The sequence below is a fragment of the Clupea harengus genome, chromosome 13 (assembly GCF_900700415.2).
Source record: "Clupea harengus chromosome 13, Ch_v2.0.2, whole genome shotgun sequence".
Taxonomy (NCBI): domain Eukaryota; kingdom Metazoa; phylum Chordata; class Actinopteri; order Clupeiformes; family Clupeidae; genus Clupea; species Clupea harengus.
In genome coordinates, this window is record NC_045164.1 from 17,434,369 (window position 1) to 17,455,860 (window position 21,492).

The 21,492-nt window shown below is 45.6% G+C and overlaps 2 protein-coding genes across 4 annotated transcripts; one reads left to right on the forward strand and one right to left on the reverse strand.

Annotated features, from left to right (window-relative positions):
• The first annotated feature begins 22 nt into the window (after nucleotides 1–22).
• On the forward strand, nucleotides 23–10,874 carry prepl (prolyl endopeptidase like). Of its 2 annotated transcripts, none has more exons than XM_031579056.2 (14): nucleotides 23–325; nucleotides 636–746; nucleotides 934–1,000; nucleotides 1,439–1,684; nucleotides 2,722–2,848; nucleotides 3,299–3,515; nucleotides 3,739–3,930; nucleotides 4,301–4,507; nucleotides 5,805–5,980; nucleotides 6,193–6,409; nucleotides 6,942–7,091; nucleotides 7,291–7,414; nucleotides 9,594–9,676; nucleotides 10,394–10,874. In XM_031579056.2, the coding sequence occupies exons 1-14, from the start codon at nucleotides 227–229 to the stop codon at nucleotides 10,469–10,471; spliced, it is 2,094 nt and encodes a 697-aa protein (XP_031434916.1). In that variant the 5' UTR covers nucleotides 23–226; the 3' UTR covers nucleotides 10,472–10,874. The 2 variants fall into 2 exon arrangements, with proteins under 2 accessions (XP_031434916.1, XP_012696862.2); XM_012841408.3 differs by having other exon boundaries at nucleotides 24–325; nucleotides 618–746.
• slc3a1 (solute carrier family 3 member 1) lies at nucleotides 10,817–21,283 on the reverse strand. 2 transcript variants are annotated; one of them, XM_031579057.2, is made up of 10 exons: nucleotides 20,518–21,283; nucleotides 19,413–19,592; nucleotides 19,141–19,283; nucleotides 18,535–18,660; nucleotides 16,212–16,331; nucleotides 13,853–13,977; nucleotides 13,235–13,385; nucleotides 12,448–12,630; nucleotides 12,183–12,308; nucleotides 10,817–11,422 (listed from the first exon to the last, which is right to left on the reverse strand). In XM_031579057.2, exons 1-10 carry the CDS (start codon nucleotides 20,939–20,941, stop codon nucleotides 10,994–10,996), a joined length of 2,007 nt encoding a protein of 668 aa, XP_031434917.1. In that variant the 5' UTR covers nucleotides 20,942–21,283; the 3' UTR covers nucleotides 10,817–10,993. The 2 variants fall into 2 exon arrangements, with proteins under 2 accessions (XP_031434917.1, XP_012696868.2); XM_012841414.3 differs by having other exon boundaries at nucleotides 13,184–13,385; nucleotides 20,518–21,276.
• Nucleotides 21,284–21,492: the final 209 nt, after the last annotated feature.

A 21,492-nucleotide genomic window follows, 5' to 3' on the forward strand; every position in this document is an offset into this window, starting at 1 on the left:
GCCATCGTGTCGCGCCGGGGCAAGTGGAAGGTTGTCATGTAAACAGTGGGGTGAAATGTGTGCTCTCTAGCGTGCTCTGCCCGATTTCGCGTCCGTAATCAGACCTTGTCAGATCAGATCTTGTCGACGGTGGAATTTCAGCAGGACCTCGAGTTTAAAACGTTATGTTATCATTGTCCGAGGAGACCTGAAACCGGATATATTCGGTTGCACTTGCGATGAATAAATGCACTCGATCACCCGCTCTCTATCGCGTGCCTTCACTAGAAGTGCATACTGGTCGAATGTCCAGCTGACCACAGTAGCAGCTAGGTTTTATCCCGCGGTAAGTTTGACACGTCGTGGCACTATGCTAATCAATTGACTAATTACTTAGCTCATCTATTATAAAAGATGTTGTCCGAGTAAATGTGTCTCTTGCTAAACTACGTCTAACTTTTCGTAACCTTAGAGAACGAGTGGAATCTGATCTTGTAATCAAACACCCGAGGGTTCTCCACCTAAATTGTTGTCTCCGTATTTTAAGATATATTCCCACTTGTTATACCTTCAAGAGACAGGCAGAAGGGGCCTCATTGGGCGTTTTATGAGAATGTCCCTGGTTATTTCTGTTATAGTGCTGTCATGGTGTGCAGTTCTACAGATGTCCACGGCAGGAGCAGAGGTACAGGAATCTTGTTCAGCGGTACAGGAGGAAGCTGAGGGCTTCCTACAACAAGTTCTCCACCATCCCGGACAACACCGTGGTATGCCGAGAGGGCATGAAACATAGAGGAGACAGTTTCATTTCAGAGAACAAACAAACTAAAATGAATACGCCAAATGTTTTTTTCTTCTTCTCCATGTCACCAGATCACGTATCACATCATATTTGGCTCATATATGTGCTAAAAAGGCCATATTTCAGAAATATTAAGTTATGTCTGTGTGTAGGTCCAGGGACGGTTTCATAGCTATATTGAAGATGGAGGCATCATCTACAGGTGTTTGCGTGGACCAGGTGAGCAAATATTAGGCACCCATACTCTGAAATACCTGCTGAGACTACAGTGTGATACAAGTCATCATAGACATGCAGTCATGGGGGTATTGTGGAGAAGTTAACAGCTGAGTAAAGACTGAGTATTCAATAACAACAGCAGTGACCAAAAAGAGAAAGTATGTGTTTATGTACCAGCCCTTATATAAACAAATTATACAGTTGAGGTATTCTAAGCTGAAAGAGACTGAAGAGAAGGGATGGAGCTCTAAGAGCGAGAGAAGAAGGCCAGTGTGTGTGTGTATATTTGTGTGTAGGTGCGTGAGCATTCATGTGTGTGTGTGTGTGTGTGTGTGTGTGTGTGTGTGTGTGTGTGTGTGTGTGTGTGTGTGTGTGTGTGTGTGTGTGTGTGTGTGTGTGTGTGTGTGTGTGTATATGTAACTCTATCTTTATCTACAGGTGAGTCTAAACCAGAGAAGGTTCTCAGTGTTGAATGGCTTAAAGGAGGCGAGGGAGAGGAGGAAGAGGAGGAGGAGGAGGGGGAGAGGAGCCTGCAGAGGGTGCGTCTGTCCCCAGGTGAGAGCCTGCTGGCTGCCACAGTCAAGGCCCCACACCAGGAGGAGGCCAGGTGCATTGTGGTTCGGCTGACCGACATGAAAACACCCCACCACCCGCTGCTCATTCTGGACAACGTGTTCAGCTTCGGTAAGATAAATAACAACAAACGCTCTGGGCATGTGTAACGTGCATTGTGAGAAGCACAGTGGACACTTCGGTCTGAGAGGGAAAATACCATCTAGGCCTTGGTTTGCCAGAACCTCAGCTCAAAGGGGGGACCCATCTGCTTGGGGCCGGCCAAGTAGAAAGATAGAGACAGATGGGGGGGGGGGGGGGGGGGGGGGGGGGGAGAGAGAAGGAGAAAAGAGAATCAGGAGAAAGCAGATGGATTCATACACGTACAGAAATGAAATATACAGAATTGGATAAAAATGGAGAAAGCCAGCATTCAAAGTACTGGTTGTAGAACATTAGTGGGTAGCAGTGTCCTCAAAAGGTTACTAAGCATAAGCAGAGCAATGAAGCACAAAACTATTTACATATACATTTAGTCATTTAGCAGATGCTTTTTTATATTAGGGGTAAAAAGGCTGGTATACATTAAGTATTATAAGCAGAGTAGAATCTGTGCACAGTAGTTTGGTGGGAATGGGCAGCTGTAAGCAGAGGGTTTCTGAAGGTAGATCAGGTGGAAGGACTGCAGCAGAATCCCACAGTGGAGTCTAGAGTAGGAGGGGAAGAAAAGAGACAAAGTGAGTGGACAGAGTGAAGTTGCCTTACGTGTGTATATGTCATTATTATGTGATGGTTGTTGTTATGGTGATGGTAACAATGTTGTCACAGCCATTTGCAGGTTGAGGTCCTGCTATATGGGAGAGAACAGAGACAGCTTAAAAACCAAAAATCCATCATACACACAAAATAGATAAGAGAATAGAATACAATAAGAGATTAAAAAGACTAAAAACATATAGAACACATGAAAGTATAAAAGACCAAAAATATAAAACAACAAAATATAATTAAGAAAAAAGAGGCAAAAGATAAAAGTAAGAGAAATAGTTACTGTAAGAATGAGTTAATGTGTGTGCACTGTGTGTGTGTGTGCACTGTGTGTGTGTGTGTGTGTGTGTGTGTGTGTGTGTGTGTGTGTGTGTGTGTGTGTCCGCCTGTGTCCTTTGTAGAATGGGCTTCGGATAACACACTCTTCTACAGTAGGCAAGAGGGTCTAAAGTGTCGGAGTGTGTATCGCCTGGACCTGACTGAGGCAGGAGCCAGAAACACTCTAGTATATGAGGAGCATGACCCTGAGTAAGTATCTTCACACAATACATTGTTTGTAAGTGTGCGTGTGTTTTGTTTGTTTGTTTGTGTGTGTGTGTGTGTGTGTGTTTGTTTGTGTGTGTGTGTTTGTGTGTGTGTGTGTGTGTGTGTGTGTGTGTGTGTGTGTGTGTGTGTTATGCATATATGTGCATTTGTGACAGTGTACTTTGAGGTCTATAAAGGTTGCATTTTCATTCAGAACCGTCTGCAATGCAGTTTACTCTGAAGCCATTCTCAAAATGGTTGACCTCATATTACAATAAGAATTAAAGAATGTCCAAGCATTGGAAAAAAACTCAAGTCAGCAGCTTACACTCTTTAAGCTGGTTTCAGATTTAGAGTACTTATACCATAGAACTACACAAATCACCCTTTTAGTAAGTCTCAGAGCCAATGTGTGTCTTTAACAGTCTACCCTGTTGGCCTCTCTGGGTGTAGGTTCTTTGTGGAGGTGGGGCGTTCAGGTGATGGACAGCTACTGACACTCAATAGCACCAGTAAAAGCAGCTCAGAAGTAAGAGTAATCTGTAGCTCCGCCCCAGACCACGCCCCTGCTCTGGTGCAGCCACGGCAACCGGGGCTGGTCTACTACACTGAGCATTCCAGAGGTGAACTCTACATCCTTGCCAACACAGGACCCAACCAAGAGTTTCAGGTACACACACACACACACACACACACATTGACTTACACTCACATGTGTGCACTCTAATACCTGCCCACATCAAGACACACACACAATTCCTGCAAACGCATTACTTTCCCATGTAATGCCTAAATGCTGAAATTAATTAATCTAATTGTTTTTTTTCTCGGTCTGTCTATCTGTATGTATGGATGTATTGATGGATGGATGGATTTATATTGTTTACTTGTAGCTTCTCAAAGCGCCTCTCTCCTCGCCGTCCATGCGGAGTTGGCTGCCAGTGTACACCCCCTCAGCAGGGTGGGCTGTGAAAGACATGGAGCTGCTGCAGGACCACTGCGTGTTTACCCTCAGGCACCCCAGTGGACGCCTTCACCTGCAGACAGTTCCTCTGAAGGACCCCACCCGTGTGTCATCCCTAGAGGTGAGACATCATGATGACTACAGGTGCTAACATGACTGAAATGGGTTTCAGCTAACACACACACACACACACACACACACACACTCAAACACGCACATCCACATTATTTTTGACAGGTGACAGATAAAAGGTGTCTGTCTGAAGGCAGGCAGTGGTCAGGGCATTGTGTTGATCAGGTGCTATTCTGCCCTACAATACACGCTCACATACACAATCACACATACACACACACACTCACAAATACACACACACATACACATAAGCACACATACACACATACACACACACACACACACACATTAGTACATGCCATTAAGCATATACATACACCGTTCACAGAGCCTGTATTCCTCTTGTGTTCTCCTTGTAGCTCCCGTTGTGGGCTTGTGGGTTGGAGAGTCAGAGAGCTTCACAGACGGACACGCAGAGCTTCCGGTTCCTTCTCTTCTCTCCAGTGTGTCCCCCATCAGCATACCTCTACACCCCCTCCCCCCTCCAGATTCTCACAGAGCAGGGTCCCCCCCCGGAGCGTCCCCATCACAGCTGCCAGACCACACGCCTCGAGGCCCCCAGTAAGGTATGGAGTGTCTCACACTCTTGCTTACACACACACACACACACACACACAACGTGACAAACATTTATTCAGTCAATCACACACATCAACACAAGCACATGCGCACACACACACACACACACACATACAAGTACAAACATACACACACACACACACAGACACACAGGTGTATGTTAGTATGAGCACACAAAAACACACACACATCCTTCTGCACTCCAAGGAAGGAAAATGCAGATAGTGTCCTATTTCTAAACACTCAGGGCTTCATTGGAAGGACCCCCTCTTCCACTGTCTTGTGTTGCACATGTTTGTATTGTTTTCTCAATGTAGCTGTGTTGTGTGGAGTAACTGATACCATAAGACTGAGATTATCAGAGCTTGACAAAAGAACTGACTGTAGGATATGTATGAAAGAGTGAAGTAATTGGATCAGTGCTGTAGTCAGAGGGGGTGATACCCACAGAGAGTGTGTGTGTGTGTGTGTGTGTGTGTGTGTGTGTGTGTGTGTGTGTGTGTGTTCGTGTGTTCGTGTGTGTCTGTGTGTGCATGCATATGTGTGTGCTTACACATGTGTGTGTGTGTATGGCAGTGTGTGGCAGTGTGTATGGTGTATTCATGCCCCTAATCCGCTGATGAAAGACTGAATGCCCAGACAGGGTCAGATTTTCCCCCCTTAGGGAACCATCACCTCCTCTGATCTCCTCCGTCCCCATGTCACTTCTCCTTTCAATGGTACAGGATGACAAATATCATTACTTTAATTGTAAAATAACATTACGGAACAGTAATAGTTACTGAATAACTAATATTATTTCAAGTATATGCTGGGCAAGACAGTAACATTGTTGTGATAGTGGTGAAATAGTCTAATAATAATAATGATAATAAGTAGAAGTAATAATAGTAGAAGTGATAGAAGAAGTTTTGTTCATTTATTTCTTTATCTCATGAGTTGTATGTTATTGTTAGTATTATGTTAGTATGCTACAATGCTGCTCTCCCGTGCACTATAGCATCATGGTGCCCATAACTATTTAGTCGTTACATTAGTAGTTACTAAAAAGGCACTGAAAGAGCTAAGACCTCAGCCAAGGCCAAATGCCCTAGCTCGCAATGTTAGCGAAAGTGAAAAATATAATAATTTGTGGAGCCGCCGCGTAATCTAGCTGAGAGACATACAAACCCAACGGAAAACGTAGCCTCCTTGGTGGCCGTAATAACGTATTATTTACAGTTCTTTTGTGTTCTATGTTGTTGTTATTAAGTATGCTACCTCTCCACCCCCCACCCCGTGTAGGATGGCACCATGGTGCCCATAACCCTCCTTCACAGACCGCCTCTGGCTGATCTGGGGTCAGCACCGATGCTGGTGCACGTGTACGGAGCCTACGGCATGGACCTCAACATGGCCTTCAGTCCAGACAAGAGGCTACTGCTGGATCGTGGATGGGCCCTGGCTTACTGTCATGTCAGGTATTAAACTACAACTCCCAGCAGCACTGTTCAGGATAGAATAGAATGGAATGCTAAACTATGGGAATCACTTTGTATACTTTGCTTAGGAGGGTTCCTAACTGAGTGAAATGACGCGGAAGTATCTAACTCCTCTCTCCTTCTCTGTCAACTGTCTCCCCCCTCTCTCTCCTCGCTCCCCCTCTCTCCTTCTCCCCTCTCTGCTGTCTCAGGGGGGGAGGTGAGCGGGGTCTGGGCTGGCACCGGGCGGGCAGGCTGGAGAGGAAGCAGAGGGGGGTGGAGGATCTGGCCGCCTGCCTCCAGAGGCTCCATGACCTGGGCGTGTCCACTCCAGACCGCACCGCCCTTACCGCCCGCAGTGCCGGAGCCGTGCTGGTGGGGGCACTGTGCAACCAACAGCCCCAGCTGCTCAGGGCCATCACTGTGCAGGTGAGGAAACGTGTGTACACACACACACACACACACACACATACACATACACTTACACACACACACACACACACACATACACATACACATATACACTCACATATAAACATAAACACGCACATACACATACACACACACACACACACACACACACACACACACACATACACATATACACTCACATATAAACATAAACACGCACATACACATATCCACACATACAGACATACACACACACACACATACACACATACACACACCGACACACACACACACACACACACACACACACACACACACACACAGTTTATGATGCTTCTAAAGCCAGGCTTTCATCTGATTCAGACCAGAATAAGCTACCATTATGATAATTTGTCTTGTCACTGACAGGAAGAAGGTTTGAAAATCAGTCTTCAATTGCATAGAGAAGGCCGGTGTGTAAAATAGTGTGTTGCAGCTGTAGTGTCTGGGTTCTTGTTTTTTGTTGAGCTGGTTGGCTGACAAGTGAAAAGAGATGTGCATTTCTCATCAGGCACCTTTCCTGGACGTCCTGGGCACCATGCAGGACCCCTCTCTGCCCCTGACCGTAGAGGAGAGAGGGGAGTGGGGGGACCCCCTGACCAGCCCTCAGCACAGAGACAACATCGCCTCCTACTGTCCGTGCTGCAACATCACACCACAGGTGTGTCCAGTTCTGTCCTTAGCACCAGAGAGAAGCATGGTTCCATCCTCCACCTCACACACTCACACACTCACACTCACACTCACTTTATACAAACATTTTGTACAATACAAACTAACTTCTGGTGTGTGTGTGTGTGTGTGTGTGTGTGTGTGTGTGTGTGTGTGTGTGTGTGTGTTTATATGGCATGCATGTACAGCACTACCCCTCTATGCTGATCACAGCCTACCAAGGGGACAGTCGAGTGCCCGTGTCGGGTGTGGAGAAGTACGTGGCGAGGCTGAGGACTGCCGTTGACACACACTCCTCTCTGGGCATGCTCAGTGAGTACCGGCACACACACCATTAGTCTCTCCACACACTAATGGATCCCTCACGGGCCTGATCACACATCCATCCTCAACCTGTGAGACTGATGAATGATGATGAAGGATTGTGTGACGGAGGTTTGTCTTCATTGGATTGGACAGTGATGTGATGTGACCAGGCACAGACAGCTGTTTGTCCACTATAGGTGCAATGTATATTGTATATTTAATATGATTTTGGTGTCTGAGGAAGTAATGAAAGGTTCATGTTTACCAGTATTGCTGTGGGTTGTATTTCATTTGTTTTTCAAGTACAGCTGTTTGCATATTTGAAATATATAAAGATATAAAAATAGGGCATGGAATGCACAGGTACATCATACAACACTGTCTAGTAACCATGCCTTTATAACTACACTATTGTTGCAAGGCAAAGGCTTTTTTAGTTTTGTCATATTTCACCTTTAAAGAAGAGAGGCATGTTACACCTTTAAAAGAGAGGAGATGTATATTACACCTTTAAAGAAAAGAGATGCATATTAAACCTTTAAAGAGAAGAGATGCATATTATACCTATAAAGAGTTGAATATTTCACCTTTTAAAGAAAGGAGATGCATATTACACCTTTAAAGAGATGCATATTACACCTTTAAAGAGATGCATATTACACCTTTAAAGAGATGCATATTACTCCTTTAAAGAGATGCATATTCCATCTTAAAGGAAAAGAGAGAAAGAAGACAGAAGAAAACGCTGAGGTCACCTTGCAGTCAGCGAAATCCTGCTCACTTTCCCCCATGTGTCAGAATCTGGCTCCCTTTTCTCTCTCATTAATTATCTCTGACACACACACACACATACACACACACACACACACACACACACACAGTGAGAAATTCAGTCTCTCTCTCTCTTTGATCAGTCGGTGGTCCCTGTGGTCGATTAAATGCTGATCACAGCCTCACAGCTCCAGCGATTAGCAAGTTTCTGAGATAGTGTATCGGGCCCGGAGATAAGGAACAATACACTGGGCCTGCTGAAGGTCAAGAGGACACTTGTGAAACACGCGGCACAGAGGCAGAGGAGGGATGAGAGAGAGAGCGAGAAACCCACAGAGGGGAGGGAAAGAAGAGAGAATGAGAGCAGAGAGATGCACAGTGGGGAGGGGGAGAGAGAGAGATTGAGTGATACATAGAAGGAGAGAGAGAGAGACGGAGGGCCTCCAGCCAGGCTGTGTGAGAGATAAGGCTGAATATAACCGAAGAGTTTTTGGGGATTAAGTGTGTGATGCTCTCAGCAACTTCGTCTCATCACACACGTTCATCTCATCTGTCTCGTTCTCATACACACCACGCACACTCACTCACACGCAGAGTTCATCTGGCTCACCGCAGGAAGGGATGCTTGCTGGACCAGTCCCTTTAGACAGAAACCCTCCTTAACCTTTACTCTCCTCTCCTCTCTCCTCTCTGTTCATTCTCCTCTCTTCTCTCCCTTTTCTTTCTCTCCCTCTCTTCTCTCCCACTCTCTTTCTCTCCCTCTCTCTGTCTTAATTATGTGCTCTTCTCTCTCCCTCTCTTCTCTCCCTCTCTTCTCTCCCCTCCCTGTCTTCTCGCTGTCTTCATTCTCTTCTCTCTCTATCCTCTGTGTTCCGTTTCCTTTTCTTTCTATCCTTTCTTTGATTCATCCTTTTCTTACCGTTTGAAAGAATAGTTCCTCTGCTATCAGAGTGAAGAGCTCATGTTCTCTCTCTCTCATGTCTAGAGGGCTAGATTCAGATAGCCATCAAAAAATAGGTGCTGGAGGAAAAACAGCACAATTATATTTATTGACACAAATCTGCCTCATTCCAGGCCCTAACTATAGTATATTTAAGTGCATATTATCTATAGTATGAGTGCCGTTACTGTTGTTGTAGTTGTTGCTCTCATTCTAATGTACTTCACTGCACCTGATTGTGTAATTACATTGGAACATGGCCACTGTGATATACTAAAATACCTAAAGACCTCCGGGACACTCCTGGGGTCTGTTTACAGCTGATAAATATAAACACAGTTAATCTGAATTACTGTGCATTGATGGGAAGGGCTAGATCTCAACAGTAGCTGTGGCTGGCAGAAATAACACTGATTGTTCTAACGTACTTAAGTAGCTTAAATACCAAACATATGAACTCTCATCTCCCTCCAGAACCAGAAACGCGAGTCATCCTGGACCTGCAGCCCGGGAGGGACCATTTTGGACCGGAGGACTTTGAGCTGTCCTTGTGTGAGGTATTTATGAGCCTGTCGGCTAGTCATGGATTATGCTTGTGAACTCTCACTACGTGTCGTTACTGTCGGAGAATATGAAGCATTGCACAACACTGTTTCAGTAGTAGTGTGCATTATATTATTTGAGTTTAAATACTACTGTTTTTCAAACACAGAGCTCACGGTAACATTATCATTGTCATCATTTTTTAACCTTGCTTGAGAGCTGTTATGATTGTAGTTCTTGTAATGCATTCCCAATGATTTGAGATAATGTCAGATCTCACTACAGATTATTATCTGTCTTTTCTATAGGCTTCGTTCTTTAGATTGTATTTAAAGATTTTAATTCATTTATCTAAATGGCATAATGTGTCTAGCGCACTGTGGCCGAAACAGATTTTCATTGGTCACTTGGTGAAGGCTTACTTTGATCGTCAATGATTGCTTCAATTCCATAAATATTCTATTGTGGTTGAAAGGTTCTCTCGTATCTCTCAGTGTTATACATTAACTCCTATCTCCGCCATCTAACCACATATTACTCTTGGCCAAGTCAACTCTAGATTGCCCTGTGATGTATTACAGAAATCTGTTGTCATGTTATCTTATCAAATGACTGGAGATAGTTGTTTCCGTGAACTGGATTAGATCTGGCATGTTTTGACTATCTGTGGAGGCTTCAGTCGATCACTGAGTGATGATCTGTTCTGTCGTCTCCTCGTCCTGCTACTATAGAGTGCCAGACAGATGGCTTTTCTGCACATGGAGTTGGGCCTGGACAAGACAGCTGACCACAAGAAACGCAGAGGGTGAAGAAAGTGCCTGCTCCAATCTGCAAGTCTGGTTGTAGCTGGGCTATTAGGCCGATGGGAAGAAACAGAGTGTGATGCTGAATGAATATACACAGAGGAAGTAACATGTGCACATATACTGTATCCATATACTAAATGTCTCTCCCAGCAGAATAAACTTCAATAAAACACAACAACTGTTTAGAGTTGCATAGTGCTGTGTATTGTCTGTGAGGACGGTCTGTCTTTGTGTTAACCTGGCCCTGGCCAGAGGCTATATAGTTGTTTGTTTGTTTGTTTGTTTGTTTGTTTTGAATGTACAGCATGTATTTTGTTCAATGCAAAACTCTGAAACAAGACAACAATGTGAAAAGTATACATTTAATGAAGTTTTCTTTTTTTAAATATATTGGCACTTAAACAAACATCTATTCTTTGCTTCATTATTTTGGTTAGTACTCTGGCCTGAAAGCCCCACACACACAAACACACACACACACACACACACACACACACACACACACACACACAGACACAGACACACTCAGCACTTGTACATGATGTCCAGCACGTTCAGGTAGCATGCCCTCTCTGAGATGTAGCAGCTGGAGGCATGGCTTGTGTGGAACCTCTGATTGGACGAGAACTCGAGCAGCAGCCCCTCGCCCTTCTTCGTGGGAACAGCGGCCCTGTCGTAGCTCCTCCCCTGATTCTTCGGAACGGTGCTGGTGTGCACGCGGAAGTGCTCCGGAAGGCCCGAGATGGAGGAGAGGTCCGTGGTGGCGTTCCGGCCCAGGTTGATCAAAACCAGGAAGGCCCTGTCCAGGCCGTCCTGCTCCCGGAGGTACACGAAGACGTCCACGTCGCTCCACACGAAACACATCCAGCCTCGGTGCAGCGCCATCTCCGACTCCCGCAGCAGGCTCAGGCGCCGGTACTGCTCCAGAACCGAGCTGTCGTTCCCCTTCTGGGCCTGAGGAACAAGCGCAGTGAAACTTCAGAAATAGGCGATTCCTCCGAACTAAGAAGCCATTCGCAGATTTGCAAAAAGATACATTGACGTATAGGGACAGGGACATTTGACTTTGTTACGTTTGGAATGTTTTTAACCTGGTGAACTGAGTGTCCAACTGTGACCTCCTTTCAGTGGAGACTGAGATCAAACCAAATAATTTCAACAATAACTGAAACAGGTTTCAGCTAAACAAAGCACTATTGAGAGATCCACAACACAATAACAGCCCTACAACACTCACTGTGCCAAGACTCAACAAACAACAATATTCACTGAGTTTGGATTCAACTTCAATACCAGTGTTCACCAGATTAATAAATAACCTCCAACTATACTTTTCCAATGCTGGCATCTGATTTGGCTGTGTTATGACCCCGTGCCAACGCCACAGTAAAAGAGGGAGTCGAGAGGTTGGATTTAAAACCGACGGTTTACTAACTAAATTAAATACTGAAGGAGAGAGTGAGATGAGTCCGAGTCAGTTATCCGCCATGCAAGAATGTTATTAGGAATGAGATGTGGTGAGTGCTGTGTTGTGTTCTTCACCAGGCAAACTAAGAATGGCCTCAAACAGCAGAGGAAACAGCCCTTTTAACTGCTGAGACGCCTGCGCGCCGGTGCAGCTCATCAGCAATTAGGCACTGAAGCCCAGCCTTTTGGCCCACCGGCAGACAGCCACGACAAGGACAAGCAGAAGGCCTAGCGATCCTTAACTCACCTCCACGTTGACGGTGGTGTAGTTGGGGTGTATGGGTAGCCAGGTGCCCGTCCCGTTTCCACTGAATCCCGCGTTGGGCTCGCTGCTCCACTGCATGGGTGACCTCTGGGGGTCTCGGCTGGCATTCTACAGATGGGATACACAGCACAGACAATCAGACTCAGATTTAGGAGAACGACAATAAGAACTCAAATGGGAAACGGCGCCACCTGTGGATCTGTGACGAGAACAGGTAGCACCGCTCTATAGTATAACACATACTCACCGGGTCAAACTTCCCAAAGGGATCCTGGATGTCCTCGATGTGGATGTGGACGTTCTCCATGCCGATCTCCTCGCCGTAGTAGGTGGTGGGCGTACCAGGCAGAGTCAGCATCATCATGTTGATGGCGCTGATGTACTCCTTCCCCACGCTGGACGACATGCGCGGCTTATCATGGTTCCCCACCTGAATAAAAAATAAAAACAGCACAGTTTAGCCCAACCTGCATCGCACTTCTAAATTCCAAACAATTTTCAGCGTATGTAGTCACATCTGAAAACATTTCACAGAAGATAATGTCTCACATGTAGATGAAGACTAATGGATGAAGGGTCTTTTATAAGGTCTTTTATAAACATGAGCTCTTTCTCTCAGGGCCTCTAGTTCAAATGCCAGTTAGGAGAGCCATTTCAGTGATTCATGAATGTTATTAGGTTCCTGTAGTTCAACTGGTAGAGGGAGGTGTTAACTCAAAGGTCATGGGTTCAAAACCCAGGGAGCACACATACTAATGGAAGTGTGTCCTTCTATGCATATTGTGGGTTGCTTTGGATAAAAAGCATCAGCAACATGAATACATTTGATGTGTTGAGCATTTAGTGTCTTTAGAGAGTAGATATGAAGCCAAAATGAGAACTGCCATAATTATGTTGAAATTTGAGTTCAATCCTGTGCAGAAAGACCTCTTTGAAGCCAGAGCATGCGTGGTACACAGAACATCAGGTTAGATCCGTCTCACCACCCAGTTGGGCCACTGTCCCCGGGGCATGTTGGTCATCCACAGACTGACCAGCTCCTGTGCCCTGGCGCCAGACAGGCCCTGGGGAAGGTCCATCAGGTAGAAGTTGAAGGGGAAGTCACTCTCCCTCGCGAAGTCTGTGCTGTAGTACATCATGGTCTTGTCGATCTCCTCGTAGTCGTAAGACTCTGTCACCATGAATCTGATGTCACAGACCACCACAGTTAAGCTCTGACCAAGTGGATGCTCTCACAGACAAATGTAATAAATCTGTACAGTATATTTCATTGATATTATTATAGAGGGTCTACTTATTCATCAACTTTAAACCACAATGACCATATTGGTGGTAGTGGACCAACTAGTGTGGTGCATGAGCTTATAAAAAGTGTTTTGTAGAAATGTAATTAATTATCATTACTTTGGCACTTAACAACCATACTAGGAGTGTGAAGTTTCAGGTAGAGAGAGGAAAGGAAGACTTAGCACACATGCTACAGCCTAGTACCATGCGCGAAGAGTTAAGTTTCAGGAACAGTTAGAAATAGAACACTTAGTCATGTAATGTGAAGTTTCAGGAGAGGCGAGGAAGGGAGAGCTTAGCTAACATGCTAAAAGTCCGAATGGAAGACACTGGAGGAGAAGACCTCCGGAGCACGCGTGTGGTACCTGTAGCGCCCTGGCTCTCGGCTGTACGTGTCCAGCTCGGCCCTCCAGCCCCTCAGGATGTCGTGGAGGCCCACCTGGGTGTAGGTGTAGTCGTGGTGGAGCTCAAACTCGGTGTTCACCTGTTCCTGGACAAGAGGAAAAGGTGGAGATGGAGATAGAAGGAGAGGATTGTGGGTAAATTACATAAAGAGGAGGTATGTCATTATGTCCGTTATCTGTCAACTTCAGAGACATAACGATACGCCTTGTTCTCATGAGGTTCTTATGAAAAACCCAGCAAAACAAATTGTTGACACATCTCTCAATTAAACATCAGAGTACGCAGGGTACAACATGGATATATGGTGTCAAGATAAAACGACTGAACAAACATTATGCCTGACCTTTAGGAGCATTGGTATTATGCAATCAACAAAACATTCCTGAACAGAACAGCTCTGAACAGAACACACAGAACTCCTCTCAATTCAATGGGAGGACGGAAAGAGTGAGAACAGGAGACCGATACACTAAGGGTACGACGATAACACCGGCGCAGGAACTCATGAAAGGGCTTGTGGAGGGGACGTAGAGGACACCGAGAGCGCTAGGAGCGCTAGCCTGTATGGCTCCACACTGCGGTGGATAATAGCCCAGATACGGATGGCTGGAGCAGGGTTTAGTAATTAGCTGCTTTCAAACGCCTAAGATGACTTCCTCACCTGACCCTCTCTCCTTCACTTACTCTTACAAAGGAATGAAAGAGGGACTAACGATACAGCAGGGGATTTAATGATGAAAGAGTGCAGTAGTTTTGCTCTAACCTGCTCTCCCTGTCTTTCTTTCTCTCTCTCTCTCTCTTTTTCTCTCTCTCACACACACACACACTCGCTCTCTCTCTCATACTGTCTCTCTGTCATTATCTCTCTTCCCCTTCTCTCTCTTAACCCTCTCTCTGTCCTTTACTTTTTCCTCTCTCTCTCTCTCTCTCTCCCTCTCTCCCTCTCCCTCTCCCTCTCCCTCTCCCTCTCCCTCTCCCTCTCCCTCTCCGGGGTCATAGGGACAGTCCTGAGAGATAAGGCAGGAGTTGAGGGGGGATTCAGTGGGTCCCATTGTGTGTGTGTGTGTGTGTGTGTGTGTGTGTGTGTGTGTGTAGGGGGTTTGGGGGGGGGCTGCCCAGGGCCGATCTCCCCCCTGAGTGCAGAACAGAGGGCTCAGACTTGATGTAATTGCACAGCATTAGAATAATGAGGCTGAAATGCCATCAAATCCACAGAAATATGCCCCTTCATAATCCCCTCACTCTGTCTGTGTGTGTGTGTGTCTGTGTGTGTGTCTGTGTGTGTGTCTGTGTGTGTGTGTGTGTGTGTGTGTACTAGCTGCCTCCGATCCTGGGAGGTCAACACACGCGTTTGCCCCTTTCACCTGACACACTTATTCAGAGCAAAGAAAAGCGCTGAAAGCGGGGCTTAGTGAAAATGAAAAACAGCCAACAGACACGCATTTCACATTATTTGAAGTTAAAGTCGTCTCTGTGCCTCTGCTGACCAGGAAGGTGAAGATTAGCTGTGCAGGTCTGACCGGGGAGGGTTTGGTCGCTCTCGGTCTGCGTGTGGATTACAATACAGAGCTAGACTGGAATGGTTTCATTTGGCCTTTGGGGTTCAGTCGGTCTCTGTGATTAAAGTCAGCGCCACAGTCTCAGGGTTAGGGGTTAGGGGGAGGGTAATATGCCACTAAGCAGTCAGGCACAGTGATATGGCCGATAATCACACGTATACAAAATATAGACTTACCAAACGACAGAGCTAAAACATGAAGGCTAACATGCTTGTTTATTATAACTTCCGAATTCTTTGTTAAATATTTCGATTCTATTCATGAGACTAACCTCTAAATCAAACATCAGGCCCACAGCGAGAGAGAAGTTCAATGGTGTACACTAATGGGAACAAGAGTTTCTTTAACTTAGCCACATGTGCTAACAGGCCACCATGTCCCAAATCTGCAGTAGGACAGGGCGTCCGAGTCTCACTGAGTTGGTTATAGCTTTGTCAGGAGAAGCTGCAACTATGTTGCTATCTGGCACTTCTGCTAAAGTGACGTGTTTTTCGCAGAACTTTACTTTCCATGTTTTTCCGTTGATCGGCTATTTTGTATCCTGTACTTCTATTGGAGCTTTCGTAGGATAAAGGCGTCTGCCAAATGACTGAATGTTAATGTCAATGCAGGCAGTACACAAAGTAAAGCGGAATTCATGGTTCTGCGTTTTGCGTGCCCCTTGCGTGCTTTCGTACCCCTTCTTGCGTGCTTGCGTGCTTGCGTGCTTACGTGCGTCGACCAATTTTGTTAACAGAAAAGGCAGCCTGGAGCCACTTACTGGGGGTTGGCTGGCGTTCACCTGGGGTTCGTCTCGCAGGTGCGGTGCTTCAAGGATGTGCTTGACTGCATCCATGCGGAATCCATCAACGCCCTTGTCCAGCCAGAAACGAATAATGTCCTGCATGGTGAAAACAAGCTCAGTAAAAATATTTCAAATCTGTAGGCTTCATCGTTCCGCACTGGGCACTGCTGTGTAATGACTTGGGGCAGGATTGTAGGTATCCTTGATTCAAGCATCACGCCTTGTATTATTCCAGTGCTTAACAAAAGCAATCTCCAGCAATTAGTGAGAGGCTTACAAAATCACAGATGACAATTATATGGTCTGTCTTACAAATCACTCTCTAATTACATATCAAGAAAATTGTACATTTTGAACACAGTCAAGCACTTGGGCACTATTGTAATTGTAATCACTGAACTGTGGGGGATGTAATAATGTAATAATGTGGTCTGTATTCATCGATGTTTACAGTATTTCACAGCAGAAATCCATAGAAACTTTATGAACTACCTTCTAAGACTCTTAAGCCTTAAGGGCTTTCTTTACTTTTTTGGTAAACTGTAGACCTTCACGTAAAGTTTTTTTTTTTTTTAAATGATGCACTTTGAGGTTATCTTGGTATACTTATAGTAGCATCAGAGTGTTACAGAACAACATGGTAGAACATAAAAGAATACTGAGAACAGCCTACTAAACTGACACAAGATTTTCCGGTTTTAGAATGGCTCTGTTAGATGATGTCATGGAGATAAGAGAGTGATACGATTGAGTGAGTGTGTGAGAGAGAGAGAGAGAGAGAGAGAGAGAGAGAAAGAGTGAGAGACACAGAGAGAGAGATAAATAGAGAGATTGTGGATGCTTGCCATGCTTACATTGCCATGTTCTACTCACCCCTTTACATTATTAGCACAACACATACAGTATGTGCAACACAATGCATGAATCTGTAGGCCTACGTATGCATTTCTGCTGGTTGGTTATGAGTTTGATTTTGGCGTGTGGAGCATGGAGTGAATTGGATAACACACCCACACACACATACAACACACCCCTACACACACACACACACACACACACACACACACACACACACACACACACACACACACACACACACACACACACACACACACACACACACACACACACACACACACACACACACACACACACACACACACACACACACACACACACACTCCTTATCACCATACCTGGTGTCAATGCCTAACAAGGTATAAGCATGAGAGAGATAATATGTAACCATCAGGTCGAAGCGAGGACAACTTGACCAATGGCCACTGTGGACAATGGCCGAGGTCTGGGTGAGGCTGGGTTCCCACGCCTTCTGAAGCATCAAATTCAAGGACTTTCAAGGCCCAATTCCCTTAAATTTAAGGACCCAACTCGCTTGTTTGCCGCTGTTTACCCTGCATGATTCAACTTCAGTCACTCAGGCACGCACGTGGCCGTCACCTTTTCTCAAGGGAGGTGGTGTGTGAAACAATGACACACAGACGGCGGGAGACACACAGCAGAACATAGCCTTTTTACAAACATTAAGGAAAATTATTTTAAAACTTTCCAGTTTTTTTCTTCAAATTCACAAACTTTTAAGGATTTCAAGAACTCATGGGAAATTAGGGGAGTCAGTGGGCAGCTCAGTGGGCAGTCGCACACACACACACACACACACACACACACACACACACACACACACATTTACGTGAACACCCCACAAGACAATCATCAACTCCAGCCATACTCTCATTCTTTTTCCTTTGTCATTTCATGCTCCCTCAGTCATGTAATTGTAACCAGGTTCATTCACACAAACACACACACACACACAAAATCTCTCCTTCTATCTCAGAGTCACACACACTTTATCACACACTATACTACCAGTAGTGTGGAATCAGGTTGCCGTAAAACTGTCAGCTCCAACATATGCAGTAGTGTGTAAGTGTGGATATATCTGACTGCTGTGGTGTGTCTCAAGTGTCTGCTGAGATAGGGAGCCGTGGTGCAGGTGGTGGCGTTAGCGTCCCATGCTACATTCTGCCTCAGTGTCCCCAGGGACCTGGGTTTGAAACGTAGCGGTGGCATTAGCGTCCCATGCTACATTCTGCCTCAGTGTCCCCAGGGACCTGGGTTTTAAATGTACCTGGCTGACCAGTCATTCCCATCCCACTCCCCTCAATGTCTCTCTCCTTTCCAAATAAAAGCTAGAAAAAAAGCCCCAAATATTTTTTTTTAAATGTCGGACACCCTGCCCTGATCATTGCTCAGCTGTGGAGGGGTGAGAGGGTCTCACCGTCATCTCTCGTCTGACGTCCGGGTTTCGGAAGTTCAGATCGGGCTGCTCCTTCAGGAACTGGTGCAAATAGCATTGCTCTCGGACTGAGTCATACGTCCAGGAGGAATTCCCAAACACGCTCACCTGTGGAGGAGACACCTGCATCAGAGTCTGGGACTGGATTCAGGATCACAGAAAAGGCCTTACGCATGTACTGCACAGGGCAGTGAGAGAGCACAAGGCAAGATGAACATCCCCCAGATCTAAAGGAGTGGTTGGTGAAGGAGCACAATCAACAGCACAAAGCAAAATATATCCACAGGAACACAGTCCTCTACTGGACTTGAACCTGCAGCCTGGAATATGGAAGGCTGGTGGATGCTAGCAAGCAGCCAAAAACACAGGCTAGCATCTGTATTTAGCATGTCTCTTAGTGAGACTAATTGAGGTTTACTCACTGCATGGCTCTGTACCTGCTGACCACATTTACACACAGCTTGTCAAACTTACACAGGCACATAAACAAACACCCTTGAGTGCCAGTGTGTGTTGCTATCTATAATCTCTTAGTGAGGGTCACACACACCACACGGCTCTCCACCCACTGGCCTCCGGCACTCTTACCCAGTTGTTGGGAAGCTTGTCTCGGGTGCAGTTGGCCCAGACGTAGTAATCAGTGTAGGGTTCCTCGCGTCTGCGACTGTTCTGGAACCACACGTGGTTGTCACTGCTGTGGTTGGGAATGAAGTCCATGATCAACCTCAACCCTGCCAGGCGGACACAAAGCAGGTTCATCAAGAGAGGCTTCAGATCAATAAACCTGTTTACCGCTCTTACTGCCAAGAAGAACAATAGGAACAATAGAAAAGATTTTTCACGTGTTTTTCCGAGCTTACCTTTGTCGTGCATAGATACAAGAAGATCATCGAAGTCTTTCATGGTTCCAAAAATGGGATCGATGTCACGGAAGTCTTCCACATCATAGCCGAAGTCCCTCATTGGAGATTTGTAAAACGGGCTAATCCAGATAGCCTTGATGTTCAGGTAATTCAAATGATCCAGTTTATCCTGGATGCCTACACATTGGATAGTGATTGGTCATTTATTAGTGAAAAAGTGGTTCTCTAAGTGGCCTACGCACTGCTGTAACACAAGGGTATACCTTAGGGTATACATACACACATAAAATATGGGACACTGTCAAAAAGTTTTTCTCTCTCTCTCTCTCTCTCTTTCTCTCTCTCTCTCTCTATCTATCTATCTCTAAGATTGAATAGAGTCTTGCGGTCTGGCTTTCAGAGAATGCAAGGACCAGTGAGTGCTTTCTCAGTTAAAAGCAGACGAGTTCATGACCTCGTCCCAGCTGGGATGACAGGAAATATCCATCCAGAACCAAATTTAGTCTGGATGTAGAGGCCTTCTTAACCTTAATCCAGCCTGCAGGTGTTCATTCAAAATTTCATTTTAAGAACTGATTGTTGTTACTAGGTAAGGTTTTAACTGCTTGGAGACTATTAACTGGTATGTGGGACATAGGCCTAGCAAGTGCTGTTTACAACTTTACAAAAGGCACAAATAACAGCACCTAAGCTCACATGTAATATTACATTGAAACTGAATGGGTTTGGTGTTTGATTGGTGTAGATGGGAAGAACTAAAACTGCAATCTACTTAAGTGTGCAATAAGGGCCACTCACTCCCTTGTCAAACATGATTGTATTTGTTATTGGTCTCATTTTGGCCATTCAGCGGATCATGGGCTACAACGAGAGCACTTTATGACCAACTTAGCTCACAAAACAGCATTTTATGGGAGAGTGAACGGAACAATCGTGGCCCATCATGGCCTGATTGCATCTGTCACAACATTTTAACCACTCCACATATATGTGCGAGATAAAAATGAACGTTATGTCCAAGCCTTGTGTCATAAACAGGTTTCAAACTTAGTTTTGAGGTTAAGATAAGCGAGAAGATACTTTGCTCGTAGTGCAACAATACCTTTCAGGTCTCCGATGCCATCGTTGTTGGAATCCTTGAAGGAGCGTGGGTATATCTGGTAGACAGGAGAGGATTGCCACCAGCTCAGGCACCGCGGCGATAACGCGATGACTGTGATGTTAACCGCGAGCAAGACAAGCGTGCTTACAATGACCAGCCAGAAAAGGATCTCCCGGGGCAGCCTGTAACGAGCCTGGCGGGAATACAGCAGCAGCACCTCTTTTGACATCCCCGCATACGGTTTTATCTGGGTATAGGAACTTTCCGCTCCGTCGAGGTTCAAACTAGACGAGGGACAGTCAGCTGCAACCTGTCCATCGGTTTTCTCAGAATCAGCGCGACCCCCGTCTTCTTGAAATGCGGCGTTGTCGACCCCCTCATGAAGTTCTAATGAGTCGCTACGTGAGACTCGAGTAAGGCTCATGTTGGCAAGTTATGTCCTTGTCGTGTTTGCGGTTTCTTCTATGTCAGCCTCTGATAGAACAAGTGCAACAACAGAACAAGTGCACTCTGTGCCTAAAGGGAGCGGTATGTATGAAGTGGCTCCATGGTACTCTCAGTTCTCCCCTGCACCTCCCTCCTCTCCGCCCCGTCTTTTCTTTTTTTCCTTCATGTGGCGTGAACTTTTTCAAGTTTGCATGCACTACATTAAAGTGAACCAGTGGTCTTCGTAAACAACATGATGTGGGTGGCACAGGGTGTGGAAATTGCCTATAGAAAACGCTTTTTTCGCAGTAAGCTACAAGTCACATGCTACGAGTGTCATACACTGAGCAGAATAAACTTGTTAATAAGTCGAGACCAATGCTGATGGAACATACTTGTGGACATGTTTGCAGTGATGAGTCCATAGGACCGGCACATCCCTATGGGGAGCGGTCATCTGTCAAAACGTTCAAACTGACCGTGGGGCCGGAGACGCTCTTTCCAATGAGGCGATTAAAAAAGGGTGATATTGATTAACATATCTGTTTT